At 39.9% G+C, this 17205-nt stretch overlaps 1 protein-coding gene across 1 annotated transcript in view; it reads left to right on the top strand.

Moving 5' to 3' along the window:
* The first annotated feature begins 5724 nt into the window (after window positions 1-5724).
* Window positions 5725-17205, top strand: part of slc6a15 (solute carrier family 6 member 15) — a 32077-nt gene continuing 20596 nt past the window's right edge. Inside the window, 6 exon segments of the mRNA XM_034205545.1 lie at window positions 5725-5862; window positions 7573-7914; window positions 7916-8049; window positions 13887-14044; window positions 15123-15249; window positions 16314-16495. Of these exon segments, the coding sequence (XP_034061436.1) occupies window positions 7745-7914; window positions 7916-8049; window positions 13887-14044; window positions 15123-15249; window positions 16314-16495 (771 nt within the window). The 5' untranslated portion in view covers window positions 5725-5862; window positions 7573-7744.

The raw sequence follows: 17205 nt of genomic DNA on the forward strand, positions 1-17205 counted from the left end.
TACAATAAAAGCAAAGGGACTCACAAGTCTTAGGAGCAGAAGTGCTGTAACAAAAGATGAGAGCACCCGAACCCACGATGACCCGTACATGAGCTTCGTAATCAGTTGTTCAACAAAACAAAATCTTGGAAAGGCCACAAAACTCCCTAGGGTGTAAGCGAAATCTTGAGTAACCACACACAGTTAAAAACCAGATCGCTTTGACTCAGAATTGACACAACATGGCAGGAGGAGATAACATTTATCACATCTACTGTTTCAATTTGTATTTCTCCAGCAATCAGCACTTCTCATGGCCTCGCGGCATCATTTTGGCTCTCGCCTTCACAAGAAAAGAACACAAAACTGCATCAAGGCTGTCAGGGAGAGCGTCACTGTTGCCTGTTTTCTTTTGTTTTATCAGAGCAGGTTGTAGCTGCACATTGCCTATCATATCACACAGGCAAGTCTGTTTTTCAAAGCAGCTCCCAGACAGCACATGAAATACACATTGTTTCCCCCTGGGTTGAAAACGGAGCTTTTCAAGACAATAGCGTACCTTCAAGGTCTGTAGGTTAAAGGGTTTATGATGTTATAAATAGTTAATCTAAACATACTTACATCATAGGATTGGATAACAGTTGCAGGATGTGAATTCTTGATGTGTCTGTAATGCAAAAACTCAAGAGGTTTTAGGGTTCGCCTGTCCTGGGAGTTCAACTTATAATGGCGTCAGGATAAAATACCCCTCAATTGATTTTTTGTGGAAAAAGCTGTATAGTTAGTTACCTTTGAGAAAAACCTCCAAAGTGACAATAAAGTTAAATTATCACCTTTCTTAAACATATTTTACAACAACTTTCAAATCTTTGTTATAGTATAGGAGATAAAGATGCCAAATTATACTCAAAAAGCACAAATATAAACCATGATGTTAAAGGAATCGTCTATGAAATTAGGCACAGCAGTTGCATTCATTTAGAACAGACACACTGGTGTAATGAATTGAAAATGATTTGTATAAATGGATCCTGTTCTTGTCCCCAATTCAGAATTGTTCACACAATTGTTATCGACTTAAATCCAGATTATATTTAACACCAAGAAATTCCAACAATGTCTTACATTTTTGTAAAAGAACTGGACAGGACATACTGTATTACATTACATGTTAGACGCTTTTATCCAAAGCAACTTACTCAATACTGTGGGCAATCCCCACAGGAGCAATTTGGGGGTCTCAGACACAACGACATGCTGACTGCAGTGGGGTTTGAACTTGTGACCCCCTGATCCGAACACCTACGGACAACCCACTGCGCCACACGCCCCCCGTATTTACCTCATATACTGGCATCCTATTCACTTTCTCAATATCCATCTTAGTACGATAACCATTTCATCTACAAGGACAACATTTGGTTGACAGATTTTTCCTCAGCTTTTTTTGTCTGAAGAGGTTGACTTCTAAGAATCAGGTGCCGCTTCAAATAATGGATTTGTCCATTCATGGCAGCTCTGGGTGATTCAAATCAAATCAAGTTTTATTTATATAGCACATTTATAAACGATTTTTGGTCGAGCCAAAGTGCTGTACATATAATAAAAATAGCCTACAGTAGAGACACTTTACAGCAAATACAACAGCACAGATTGTTCAGAATATCAGTATGAGAAAAACGACACCCTCTGTCCTTAGACCCTCTGTCCTTAGACCCTCTGTCCTTAGACCCTCTGTCCTTAGACCCTCACATCGTACAAGGAAACACTTCCAGAGAAAACCCACAGTTTAAAGGGAACATGGGAGAAACCTCAGGGAGAGCAACAGAGGAGGGATCCCTCTCCCAGGACGGACAGACGTGCAATAGATGCCGTGTGTAAATCGAAGAGATAATACATTTTACAGCATATAGACCGAATGTTAGGAAATGCATGTGTCTGTAATAAGAAGATGAATCCACGAGGATGTCAGCTACAATCCTGTGGAAGCCATCAGGGAAGCAGCATGACGAGACCCAAGGCAGGACCACAGAGACAGGTTCAGCCACGACAATTCACATTGGCTTGACAGTTTGTGTCTCTGTGACGCCGTGAAAACCAATACGCCTTAACTTTCCATCTGAGGTCTGGCGGTGGCACCTTGTGTTGGCTGAAAGGCTTCATGTTACCAAAGTCAGAGTCCGGTCATGAAGAATTCAACAGGTGAGCCGCCATCTGTGACCGGCTCTGTGTTTACAGTCCAAAATCAAAACAACAGCACAGAACGCAGACACCAGGTACCTAACAGCATGTGTAAATGAATCCATTGTTTAATTCTTGTTTTAAGAATTTATATATTAATAAGTGAATGAAACTTCAGCCAACCTTCGAAACAGCCATTGATAATTAATGACCAAAATCGATCCATCCTTTAGTTTATGCCAGATTTGGTTGCAATGTAATTTTGTTATTTAATATAATATAATAACAGTGTTGTAAATCTGTCAATAAAGTAAATATTCAAGACTTGTTTTTGTATAATAAAGATTCATATGCATTTATATTCACTGCATTTCATGTTTAATCAGTAATATGCTTCATAGATGGATAGATATGTTTACTCTCAGTTGGGTGGTTCACTGCTGCTACGTGAACATTGAGTCTGATCCCTTTTATCGAGTTCAGTTGACGCCAGATGACCTCAAGGGATGGGAGGTTAGTTCCCACACATGGCCGACATGCAGCCCACCACACAGTCTGTCTCGTGAGCAGAGTCATCTTTTCATCATACTCCATAAAGACAGTGACATCATGGATTCCCTGAAAAACAAGCTGATTCCTACATACTGTCATCTATACAAATATACACACAGTATTCAAACACACACCATCGTCATACTCAGTACCAGGAATATTCCTTCGGTAATGCATGATTGTCGATGTATGATAATGGATCTTATCAACTCTGTCCCTTTGAAAACTTAAAGACACTATTTAGGTTACTGATTAAAAACTGTAGCCACAAAGACTGAAATTAGCCATATAGATGAAAAAGGGATTTGTTTTTGGAGTTCTTTCTTATCCGAAGCCAAGGTTTAAAACCGACAGACAGATGCTACAGTACATGCAGTAGAGATTGTAAAGGCCCCTTCAGGTACATTTGTGGCGTCCGATATTGGGCTACATAAATAAAGGTGGCTTTCTCAAATTAGCTCAACAAGAAGTTTCAGTATCCTCAAATGTCCCCTAATTTGGAAGCTTTAAATAATTTCCTCCAGCTCTCAAAGTTTACTGCTTGCAGATTAGACTGAGAGAGTTTAGTTTCAGAAATGAATGATTGGATTAAGATCATCAAAACATTAAAGGTTTTATAGTCATCATCATTCATTGAGTCCCTGGTGAATAATAAGAGTTACTGAATGACTGCAACCGAGGCTTATGTTCCATAATTAAGATGTCAACTTTGTCTGACCCTGAAGCCACTCTCCTGTAGAGATATTCCTAATGTTTTTAATTACTTTGAGTAACTACTATTTTTTTAGCCGAGGCCACATGCTCTTCTCAGCTGCTTCTTTATGACGTGACAACATCGCTGACCAGAACAAACCGAATCATTAACAATCACCAGAATACATGATGCCATACAGTAAATCCACTGCTTCTAGTTTCTGTGTGACTTGTTCAACAGAGAAGGTGAGATGTTGGATGGTAAACCAGCAGTACAGACACTTAGCCCCAAAACAACTTTCTCTTTCATTTCCCATTTCTCTGAAACTTGGTTGTTGCTTTCAATAAAATATGTATTTTTAATTGTTCTCATAGACTTCTATACACTCAGTGAAGCGGCCCCCTGCAAATGCTCAAAAATACACTTTAAACGAGGCCAAAGAGAAAAAAGAAGAACAATATTTAACACATGTTCTAGTGATCAACAATAATCTCACTAAGAACAGATGGTGATTATTCGATAATAAAAAACCTCTCTTGGTTTTTTTTAATGGGTGGTGACATTAATAATTTGTAAGTAAACTACAGTGTCATCAGCCAAACAAGATGTGCACTACTCTCATGGTTTCTGTGCTGCTAATGAGATGGAGGCTATTCGCATCAATCAATACGACCGTTACTTAGGCTGAGCTCCTGCAGAGAGGGAAAAGTGCAGCAAGGCACATTTGGTACACAAAGAAAGGACGATGGGCTGCGTTCATGACAGGAGAGCAGAGAGATATTCGACACATTGCCTGAAATACTCTTCATCCTTCAGGGGGGTTCTGATAAAGGCTCTGAACTGGAAGTAAGAGGATTTGTGTGAGCATCAGATACACACTCCCACACACACATTTTGGCCTGCCAACGAGCGCCTGACAACTCCTGAGAGATTTCTGTGATGATTTCCTCAGTGCACCTGGAACACTGTGGGTGGATCTCACACCAGACTGTGGGGCAACTCAGGACAAAGAGGGGGTTCAGTTTGTTCGTTACACTTTCGAGAAATCCATCTCTTAATTTTGTCAAAAATCCAGAAATCACAAATAGGCAACTTTTTCCAGGTAATGCCACCTTAAGTGTGATTCATCGTACACAGTGTCCATCGAGTGCATTTTGTCAAGTAGGGACTTGTGTTGTGTAAATATGGCACAAACATACTTTAGAAAATCCCCCCTGTATCCCTTAAAATGTATGCATTTTTTGAAGTTGGGGAGATTTGGTTTTATTCTTGTTTCTTGTTACTTACATTACTACGGTGGCTGACAGGTGCAAACACACTGGAGCCATTAGGAGAAACACAATGCCGTTTCAAAAAGTGATGCAAAGAAAAACACATTGGCCATTCTTTAACTGTCTTTTTCATCTACTAATATACATATATACAATTGGAAAGCTTAGTCTGTGACCAAACTTAATCAAATTACCCCTATGTTGGGGGCAAATACATGCTAGGCTACTGTTTCCTTCTGTTGTTATTTGTTACATCTGTTCATAAATAAATATGAGGCCTATTCAACAATTTAGTTAAGTGGTGACAATTCTTCTTGTTTTATGTATGTTATTTAGTAGCACCATGTGTTATTATTATGTGTATGTTGTATTTTCCAGAGGACAAAACGTTTAAACTGTATGATCGTGGCATTTTATCGCACAATACGATTCTTGAATAAATTATGATATTAGTATTCATTAAAATAAACTCACTAGTAAAGAAAAGTATCCCTATATATTAGAAATAAAGTCCTATGTGTAAACATAATTGTATTTCTCTGTTATAGAAAAAAAGACTTCTCTCTTGTCTGGGCTATATGGTGATTTAGCCTCACGGGGTGCACGCGCAGTACTTCGACCTTGACCAAATAAACCCTCTTGTTGTACGGGTTTAAATCCTAAATACATTACGTGAACCTATACGAAAATTCCATACACAAATAAATTAGTATTGTGTCCAAGTGTATAAATATCCATCGAGGGAAATTAGCGTTTATAAACAGAGGCACATTGCATTCATCCATGAGCCAGCCCCTTTCCGAGTAGTAGTGGACCGTACCAAGTGAACAACAGGGGTGTGCGAGAAAAGAAAAACTCTAATTCTACGTTAAATCTTAGATATTCTATAAAGAATAATACATAACAACATAAACACCGATTAAAAAGCATATACGTTGAGATTTTTGTGTATGAAGATTGGGAAATCATTTTTAATAGGTGTTTTAAATTAGGACACCCCTCCATGCAGATGCCATGCGTCTGTCTGAGAGCTACAGAAGCGTCTGCTCCGGAGACAGAGGCAGCACATCGGCCTGACTGGTTTACATAGAAGTAAGTGATAATGCCTCCTCCGTGCATGTGCTCTCACAATTTCATTCCTTGAGACTCGTCAATTCAGAAAAGGACGACTGATATTCTACACTGGTGAGTAAAAACAGCAGCATCCTTAATTGGGCTTGATTATGATAAAGGCATGGCTTGATGTTTGTGTCTGTGTGCGGTCTGTGTGCGCGGTGTGCGTGCGCGTGTGCGAGGCTGGCCAGGGTGCCAGTGCGCAGGATGTGGCGCTACTGAATGATGAAACACTTCATAAGGGTGTCATGAGGACTGGGCGGGTTGGAGGAAATTAATTTATTCAAAAAACCCTTAATGGACAAATTGTGCCAGGGTATAACAACGAGCCGCATGGCACCAGTGTGACTTGTTTGGTGTTTTTCTATTATTATGATTCACTACTTCCTTTCTCCATCCGAATTTTTCTCATTGTGTGCATCCCTTACTGAAGGCCCGTTTATTGACAGGGCGAAAAAAAGAAGCATGTTGTGCGTTAATTAATCATCCTTAGATGAACCCAACCACATCCGTATGTTGACATTTACAAATGTGCGTTGGTGTATTCTACCACATCCTCCTATAATAAAGGTTACTCAGCATCTGCGCTCCTTTACGCTGTGTTGCGTGCACTGGCTTGTGAAATGGCCTTATAGCCTCATACAAACCAAGCTAATCTGGAAGCGTTAAAGGAAATCTATTAATCACTTAATCCTATGCCTGTTGAAAGAATGTGGGGGGGTTTGCATGTTGTATCGATGCAAGATGGTTTGCAATAATTCTGGGATATTTCGCCTCGGTGATGAATTTTTACGCAAAAATAAAATGCGTTAGCCTATATTGCAAAACACTACGCCTTATGATGCTAACATTTAAAAAGGTGCACCTTAACCTGCATTTAGGTGCACCCTTTAATGTTTCCCAAGCTATTTATTGTGAAAATCATAGCGGTGTGCTGTTAAATCTGATAAATGATGATAACCCCAGCTCCATGTTTCCTCCACCCTTTTTTTTGTTCAGCAACCCTCTGCTCATGCACATGTCTGCTCACATTCCCATTTGTGTTTTGAAACGTGATACCCTTTCATATTTGAAGGGCTTTCCCCATGCCATCAAAACAGTGTTTGGGTCCGTATGCAAATCGGCCACTCCCTTCAATTATTCAGGTGGTTGGAAACGTGATCGTGCCGGACCGACCTGTCACCGTCCCGTCCACATAGTGTTCCCTGCCGCGTTTTGTTTGTGTTGTAGAACAATGGCCTGTGATAAAAAAATGTACCCATTCATTGCTGCCCCAGCCAGCCATGTGATCTCCATGTGAGAAATAACTCTGCTCCCGATAAAGCAATCATTTTCTGCATTGAATTTTCCCCCCATGATGATAAGATAGTGTGGGATAAGTAGGCCTACAGAGTGTAACATGACGAAAGATTTTCTATAAAAATACACAAAAGTATGATTGAAATGGGACTGAAACACTCTACTGTGTGGGCTGTTTAGTTAAATTACTGTATTTTTCATTTATTTGGTTTATTTAATATAAGTAGTGTGTTTTAATTTGACATTTTTTATCTTAAAACAAGTTTTACATGAAGTCTATTGTCGTCTTTTAGCAGGTGTTGGTTATACAAAGGTAGTTCAGGGTAAAACCAGTCAGACTGATATTTAAAGTAAATACACCAAACTCAAACTCAAATGCTGGCACTCTTAGCAGCGAATCATCAAATGTGTTTTCTCAGTGACAAAGCACTGACTCAACTATGGGCTGTTTACTAACTGCGATTTCTCCTCCTCTCCTCGCAGACATCTGGTGATAATGACGAAATAAACCATCTTCTCATCACTCAACTTCCACAAACTGTCAAAAACAAACAAACAACTTTTGCATTGTCAAAAAGTGACTTCTTCCCCAGACGCCTGCCCAGCCTGAAACTCAAAAGACGTTCCACCCCTCGCCCCTTGTTTGCTTTATCAAATGCCCAAAAACAGCAAGGGCGTCAAGAGAGCGCTTGACGACGATGTCACAGAGTCCGTCAAAGACCTGCTTTCCAACGAGGACGGCCGTGACGATACCTTCAAGAAGACCTCGCTGATCATCAACAACCATGAGGGGGAAGGGAAGGAGTGCGACGTGGAGGAAGGGGGGGTCGGACGGAGACGAGGAGGAGGAGCGCCCGGCCTGGAACAGCAAGCTGCAGTACATCCTGGCCCAGGTGGGCTTCTCCGTAGGCCTGGGCAACGTCTGGAGGTTCCCCTACCTGTGCCAGAAGAACGGAGGGGGTGAGTCACCTGCATTAAGAGCATGGTAGATGTTGTAAATCAAGCAACAGAAAGTAACGGTGTCAATTCGCAGTGTCTGCATGTGTTGTGTTTACGTTGTTGATGGATGAGACCCGAGCCAGCATACAGTCGAGGCGATCTCCGTTTATTTACTGACAATATACAACAAATTAGTGTTAAATTAGTTATCCCTCACACTGACTCCTCTCATGTTCACAAAAGGGGCAAGAGAAAACGTGAGGGACACAATATGAAGGGGGGGGGGAAGTCCCCACAAAAATAATCTTCTGGGTACAGTGACTACATTCTGGAGGTTCCGCCCACTGATTCTAGACCTAGCCAGGTATTGAACGTTCAAAACACAGAATTATTAAATACAAAACACAGAATTTGTGTGATTATACTAAATGATTTACAATAAATATTTAACACTAAACACCACTGCATATTTACTGTTACAAAGACACCAATAATATTAGTGATGACTCATTGAACAGTACATCTGGGCCTGCAAAACGATGGCAAAAAGTAACTTAACCCTCCTATTGTCTTCGTTTCCCCCCTTACTTTGGTGTTCGCGGTCAAATTTGACCGGTCCTGTTTTAACTGCTATTACATTAACACAAAAACCATTAATCATCACCAAATTTCATTTAACACCCTTTCAAACTGTACATATTTTATCAGACTACTGGCATACATGAAACACTGCAGTAAATATACAAAGAACAGACACTGAACATGTATTGCGTGGGCCAGGTGTGATCCATGTGGGGGGATGGGCACATAAGAGCGGGACATGTGTCAAATTGTTTTGTGTGTGTGTGTGTGTGTGTGTGTGTGTTTGTGTTTGTGTGTGCCAGGTGTGATTCACATGCAGGGATTGAGCACATAAGGGGGGGACACATCTAGAGTATGTGTGTGTGTGTGTGTGTGTGTGTGTGTGTGTGTGTGTGTGTGTGTGTGTGTGTGTGTGTGTGTGTGTGTGTGTGTGTGTGTGTGTGTTTTATCTGATCCGGATGGTTACTAATTCCTTTTCTTCATGGCGGTCATTTTTTACCTGGAACACCATGGGTGTTACAAAGTTGACTAAATCATCCAACATTCAATGAAAGTGGTGATCAGCAATTGTATATGTTTAAATGTCTACTGTGAAGGATATCATAGAGCCTTAATGCAATCGAATGTAAAACTAAAAAGTTATGATTGATGAAAGTAGTAAATCGGTCAGATTTGACCCGAAGACAACAGGAGGGTTTTAAAGGACCATTTTGGTTATTGAAACGTGGTTCTTATTTTTTACATTTATATCATTTAACTAACCAAAGTACTACAGTAGCTTCAATCTGGAAATGTAAAATATTGAACGTGTTATTATTACTTTGCATAAGCTTGCGTTTCAACTGTGTGACAAACTAAAGCATTAAGATAAGGTTGTAAATAAGTCAAAAGTCACACAAAAGTAAAAAGTAAAGCTGCCAGCACTAAACGTTTATTAGCAATGAGAAATAACGGGCCAAACTTTAAGTAGACTTTATTAGCGTAGACAACTGTCAAACTATGCAATAACATGTCATAATTTGACAGACATTCAAATTAAAACAGGTGTTAAAAACTACAGAGGGACCATCATTGGTGGGAGCTAGAATGAATTACATGCATAAGGTGCAAAGAAGACTAAGCATTAGTTTTAGTTTCTGCAAATATATAAATTCAAGTGTGGGAAAATCTGTGTTGTATTTGATACTAGAGGACGAAAAAGAGGAGAAAATACATTCTGGGGGATTCCCTTCTATGGCCTTTCTGCAATACCCTTTTTATCTAATCAAACAACAATGAAAGTTCCTGGAACTAGATTTCTTTACAATCAGATACCAGAAGTATAGCCTTCCTCTTTTTTTGTACAGTATGTGGGTCCACATTGCATGCAGCACTTGTTATGTCACTATGTTTATACTATGAGGGCACAGTCCTTCAACACTTCAACATCTTAGCAATGTGAAAGTAGATGTCTAAAACAATGTTAAGAATTATAATTAAAAGGGAAGATTAGCCAATGTCCTCTAAAAACTCTAAATGTATCATCAGATTAGACACTAAAAAGACTCTTTCTGGTTAATCCTCAATGGATCATTAGAATTGAAACGCTCCAAACAAATGCAGGTATTATAACAGATGCAATGTGTAGGATTTTAAGTGTGTGTAAGGAAGATGGAGAAACACAGTCCTTCCTATGTTGTACTCGTGTGTCAAAACCAGACTGCTCACTGACCTTCAGGGTCAACATGAGAGTCACATGACCATCTGTGTCTCTCTAACAGCCGTCAAACCAAATATATAAATCACTGCTGCAGGGAATCATTGTGAGCAGCTCTGACTGTGGTCTGAGTAACATTCAACACAATCATAACACATTTCCTAAGACGACCTACTTCCTACAGTGTTGTCATTCTTCCATGAGGGTTAATACTGTTGGTATCTGCAGGTGATACGGTGCTACTCTTCCCACCTGGAGATGATGTGAAGCCATTGACTGTCTGATAAAGCTGATGATGAAACCGCGTCAGACAGGTTGCCCAGACAGGGTGTAATCTCAAATCCATGTCAAGTTTATTTGTCGTCATTAACATCGTTTACTGAACCTCAACCACATTTTTCAATTCAAATATGTAAACAGACAAGACCAAAAGTCCTCAAAATGTCATTAGCACTGAAAGAAATCTAGACATAGTTAGCAACGGTCCATTCTCCTTAGCAACGGTCATGATATGCTTAGCAGCGGCTTGTTAGCGAGTATTAACAACCTCGGAAATGTCCAAATGAACCAATCAGAAACAAGTATTCGACTAAGCAGTGTAATACATATATAAAGTTGTATTGGATGATATCTGGGTTGGCAGCTTGGTAGAGTTTGAAAATGAAAATGTGTGTGTATGCATGTGTATGTGTGTGTGTGTGTGTGTGTGTGTGTGTTACCATAAAGATCCTTTCATGTTTCAGGTCTGTTTTAAACAGCTCTGGTTAAAACAGAGACAGATCTGACAAGTGTCTCTATTAGCTTTCTCTACAATTATATTTTATTTAATAACTGTGTGGCAAGTACAGTGCTGAAATAAAAAAAACATTATCAATTCATCTACCAATTATATTTACTTTATTATTTTCAAGTCTATAAAATGTCAGAATGTAGTAAAAAGTGACATATTCCAAATTATTTTAATACACTTTATAAAAGCACAACTGATCATTTTCGCGCAGACATCGTTTTATTTAAATGTATTTTAAGCTCATTACTTATTGTCTTTCGACCAGACACTGTCCAGAGCAGTATTTAAGGTTAATCTTGTGAATCATAACTCGTTGCTCATACTACAGGTTTGTAAATCCGTCCACGCCCATTGTAGCTATAAAATGTACAAAGAATGTCGAGACAGAATGAACTAGATATTTACTGTAAGTGATCTATGAGGGAAGAGAAAAGGGAAACTATTTTAAGAACAGATGAAGTGCACTTTTATCAGGCTGTTTGCTTTCTCAAGTGTTTGAAGGAGACGGTCCTGGGTTTAAAGACAATGGAGGTTTTTTTGTTATGCTGCCTGATGTTTGAAGCCTCTTCCCAGAATGAACTGTGTACTTGTGGACCCAGAATTAGACTTTTTAATATTAGAAACGACTTAGACACACACGCTTAAAACAATAGACACACATTTGCTTCCCTGTCTGTTACCACTCCCATTCAAACGCAATGTGGGGGAGCAGGATGAAGGGAAGGATGTGAATGAACGTCCGGCCGATGAAACAATAAACGCTGTTGAACCAGGGATGAAACTAATGTTAAAAGACAAGGAAGTGTTGACGCTGTCATCAGTGACTCACAGCAAACATTACAGTACGTCGAGCAGACAGTCTCAACATTAGGTGTTGTGGTTCAGCCCGTGCCCCGGGGGAAAGTCACCAAAGGGGATTTTTCAAACTTCAAAAAGTGTGTTTTTTAGCAAAGATTGGCTGGTCTTCCATCAGCGGCCATGACGTTTTGAAATGTTTCTAACAATCAAGCTAAACTATTAACAAAACAAACTAGTTTTATAACATATTTCAATGTTTTTTAATGTATTCAAAACTATTTTAAATTTCAAATAATGAACAAAGCATGTAAAGTAACACAGACTATGACAAGTTGCTCAAGCGAAAATCCTAAATCTGACGATGCAATCTTGTAGCATTTTTTGTTCCTTCAATTAAATATAAATAAATATTTTCGAAGCACTTTAACTATTAGTTGATTGATCAATTACTTGGCTAACCAAAACATAAATCAGCAGGAGATGTGAGCCTTTTCACACCAGTTAAATGCAAAATAACAGGAAAGAAAAAACCCCAACAACCATAATAGTACCTCTTTCACATAAGGTCACATTAAAGCCACATTTGATGTTCAGTGCAAGGTTTTTTTGTTGTTGTGTTGGAGCACTTCCAGAAGTTTGTTTTCAAGAAGAGATCGTCTGGTTTTCCATCAGCAGACATGTAGCTTTGAGATGATGCAACCGTGAGATTTCCGTGGTTTAGGGCATGAAAGCTGCACTGCGCACACAGGAGCTCCACGTGAGAAGGAGCAAACAAAACCCTCAGCATCATGCATACCTACATTACCCTTTATGTACAGTAAGAGGAAAATCAAAGACCCATTATCTTAAAATCTGGTGCCTCTGAGCACTAACCACCGGCCATTTTCTTCACAACAAAGACTTTTTGGTTCTAATGTTTTCTTCCAGCCATCATGTGCCTGGCAGTGTCTCTGTCACAAGAGATGTGCCCCTCTGTATTTTAAAGCACTGCACTATTACAGCCTGTCTTAATGTTAGTCATTCGCCCTGAAACCTTAATTCTAGAGAGGAATGCTTTCTTGGCAATGCGCCTCGCAGTAATCCCACTGTCATTTAGGTAATTTGAGACTACAGTATATTTCCTGGTTGGCAGAATTATTTGATTGCACCACACCCCAAGGCGCATGTATTAGGTGGAGAGACACACACACACGCAGCTCAACAGATGTGTGTAGTTTTATATGTTGGTAACAGTCAGAGATAATGAGAAGTATACTATTGAAGAGGCTGCTGTGTGCTTGTATGTGCTTTATGTGTCACATTCAGGGGCACATTAGGTCGCAGTTAAATTATAGGAGGCTGTCGTTTCAATATAGCATGTGGCAGATCAAGAGTGTGTGGGTGCGTGTGTGTGTTTGTGCGTGTGTGTGGGTGTGTTTTAGGAAATGGTGAAATGGTTTCTATTCACGGTTATCTGATGCAACTGTTTTCCAGCTTTGCATGTGCTTCATTTAAATACTCAATAGTTCCCTTTCTTTTTTCTACTGTTGAAATATATTTATTATTAACTCAATTTTTAAGTTATGTGCAATGCCTTGTTGACATGCTGCTGTGACAGAACAATGTCCCAATGTGGGATCAATAAGGTAAATCTAAGGCAGCGGTTCCCAACCTTTTTCAACTCGGGGCCCACTTAAGAATCTAAAAATGTTTCGTGGCCCACATTCAACCATAAACAATACGGAGGTTTCTGATTGGTCAATTCAGAACATGTGACACGTTGTGAATCCAGTATTAGAGACCGCTGTCAAAGACTCTAATGACCGTTGCTAAGGAGGATCAAGAAAGAGAAAGGAAAAGAGGTTCAAATAAAGAATAAATCTTAATAATGAAAATGTTTCCCCACAAATAATAATGTTTTGCTAATTATTTGGCGGCCCACTTGCAATGCCTTCAGGTTGGGAACCGCTGATCTAATGTAATCTAACTCTGTGTGTTGTCTCTGATTGACAGGAGCGTACCTGGTGCCGTACCTGATCCTTCTGATCCTGATCGGCATCCCGCTCTTCTTCCTGGAGCTGGCGGTGGGTCAGCGGATCCGCAGGGGCAGCATCGGGGTCTGGAACTACATCAGCCCTCGCCTGGGGGGCATCGGCTTCGCCAGCTGCATGGTGAGTGGAGCAGAGAAGTTCAAGTGAAGCAGAAGAAGGAAGGCTTGATACAGCTTTGTAGGACTAAGAATAGTCAATTAAGATCTGTAACTGCATTTGTATTCATCAACCAATCACATTTGTTTATAACCACAACCTTTCATAATGTAAATAAATAACACAGACGTAAACATTAATACACAAAGCTCATATAAATTGGGATAAATTGGGGTCTTTATAAAATGTCAGAAAATTGTAATATGTTTTGGTTTCTAAAAGTCCAACTTGACAGCTTGGCGTTCAGTCCAAAATTCAAACCTATCGATATAATATAAAGAATACATAGTTGTCGATTATATGCCTGTCTATGAGTAATCAATACGTAGACTTATCATTGCCTTTATGCTACTTTCATGAATAAAATATAAGAAAAACGTTTTCATTCAATTATGTTTTCACAACATTTGAAAAAATATAATAGAAATAAAGAATGCAAAATATAATAATAAATACTATTCTTGAAACATTTGGTCACTAAGAGGATTGGATATTTCATTTTTAGTTGTTTATTTTTAAACTGTGTGGGGCGGTGGTGGCGAAGTCCATAGGGACTTGGCTCGGCAACTGGAAGGTCACCAGTTCAAGTCCCGGAAAGACCAAGTGCTACCGAGGTGTCCCTGAGCAAGGCACCGTTCCCTACACTGCTCCCCGGGCGCCGTACTTAATGGCAGCACACTGCTCCTAACACTAGGATGGGTCAAATGCAGAGAAACCGTTTCGTTACATGGTACCTGTACTACGTAATGACAATAAGTTGAATCTATCTATCTAAATGATCATTGTTACTGTAACCTCAAACGCACTATACCCCAATTCATAAATCTACAAAACAGGAAGTGTAATAGTTTAGTCAAGCGCTTTGAGCAACAGGAAAAGTCTAAATAAGATTTTAAAAAAGGAATAGCAATAACAAAGAGAAAGAATACATGGCGATCATGTTTGGTAGCGCATGATAACTGTTTACCTCTAAAGTTAAACATATCTATCCACTGTTTCTGGTTGTGTGTATCTGAAGCTAACTCCCTCCTGTTTCCTGTAGGTGTGCTTCTTCGTGGCTCTCTACTACAACGTCATCATCAGCTGGAGTCTCTTCTACTTCTCTCAGTCCTTCCAGCAGCCGCTGCCGTGGCACGAGTGTCCGCTGGTCAAGAACAAGACCATGACATGTAAGACACAAATACACTTGTTAAAGCTGGGGTAGGTGGTTTAGTTTGGGGGTCATTTAGAAAAAATCCATAGTAAGCCTTCAGTACATAGTAACTTTAGGTGGTTCCCCAGGGTGGGCAAAGAAAAAAACATTATAACATAGTAACCTTTACGGGTACTAGTCATTTATTACAAACATCAACCATACGATTTATAGGTGATCTTACTTGTAGGCCTGAAAACCCTTTAAGATAATATACTGTGATTTGAGTCTCTAGCTAGCGAAACTAAGGGCAAACATTTCAAAGATGGAGAGAACATTTTGCTAACGTTAGCCTTTAGCTAGCGGCAGACGCAACCCTTTGGCTTGGTTAGCAGAAAGTGAAACTTTTAGCAAAATGTTTCCTCCTGAGCAACACTTCATATCTGTCTCCAGGGGCGCTCCTTGCGAACAGGCAAGGCAGGCAACTACTTGGGGCCCCGGACCAGAAGGGGGCCCCCAAAGAAGGTAGATTAAGAAGGTCCACAGCAACGACAACATGAAACACCCTTTAATTGACTGCAACGACATGTCGGGAAACCCCCTCAAGGCGGCCCCATGCAAGTTGTGTTGCCTTGCTCCACTCCGGGGGGGGGGAAAGCTGGCTCGAGGGGCCCTCAGTGAATGCTTGTCTAGGGCCCGCACCGACTCTAGGATCGCCACTGTCTGTCTCCCTACATGAATTTTCTTTGTTAATGCTGGAATGTTCTGAAACTGAAACATATTCCCTGGTTGAATCAGGGTTTCTGAAATAATGTGCACCAGATCTGCATTTATCTCTCTCTGAATTGACCTGTGATTTGCCAAAGTCGTCTGTCACAGGCTAGGTTTACTATATTCTAAGAACAAATCCAAGATAAAAAAGTCTAGTTTCCTCTTAAACCACTTGAATTTCAAAATACTGAAAGGTTATTATGGTATATTAGCCCATTGACACTAAAAATAAACGTCCTACTCCAGCTTTAAGACTGATTGACAGATCAATTCAACCTTTAACTCCTATCAGAAGGCCTCAGTGCTTATCTTGTACCGTGTTGTCCTCAGATGTGGTGCCAGAGTGTGAAAAGAGCTCGGCCACCACGTACTACTGGTATCGCGAGGCCCTAAACATCTCCAACAACATCTCTGAGGGCGGAGGTCTGAACTGGAGGATGACTCTGTGCCTGCTGGCTGCCTGGACCATGGTCTGCCTCGCCATGATAAAGGGAATCCAGTCTTCTGGGAAGGTAAGGAGGATTAACTGCTCCGTTATGCTTTTGTTAGTTTGGAGAAAATAGGTTTTAACGAGTAGGAGATGAGGCAGAAGAGGAGTAACTCTTTCTTAGGTAACATTAAGCTGTCTTTGGCTCTTTTCTTCAATGTAAATGTCCCCTCTGTGGGACTAATAAAGGTATTCCGAGTCAAACTAAATACTTCGACATTACACTTTAATATAGTAACAACATATTAAATTACATTATGTCTATATGTGTTATTTTACAAGATATGCACCATGCTGTTAACCCTCTAGAGTTAAACTGGACTTAGCCATAACTATTATTATTCCCTTTATTTATGTGGGGGGTTGGGTTGTCCGTAGGTGTTTGGATCAGGGGGTCACAGGTTAAAACCCCACTGCAGGCATGTCGTTGTGTCCCTAGGCAAGACACTTCACCCCAAATGACTTTGGATAAAAGCGTCTAACAAGTAACATGTAATGTATTTTGTGTTGAGTATAACCTTCAATTGGTAAATACATTTATTTAGATGTATTCAATTTGTTGTATTTTAGCAACAAGCTGCAAAAAAGCAGATCTGAACACATTATATATTTTCAAGAATAATCGTTATCGCGATACCTGACATTATCAAATATGTCCTTGTATCTTGCAGACATATAACCTAATCAAATATATTTAATTAATTAGTTACAGATTTTAAACTTTATCGTAAATCC

This window comes from Gymnodraco acuticeps, unplaced genomic scaffold, assembly GCF_902827175.1.
Source record: "Gymnodraco acuticeps unplaced genomic scaffold, fGymAcu1.1, whole genome shotgun sequence".
NCBI classification, from domain to species: Eukaryota; Metazoa; Chordata; class Actinopteri; order Perciformes; family Bathydraconidae; genus Gymnodraco; species Gymnodraco acuticeps.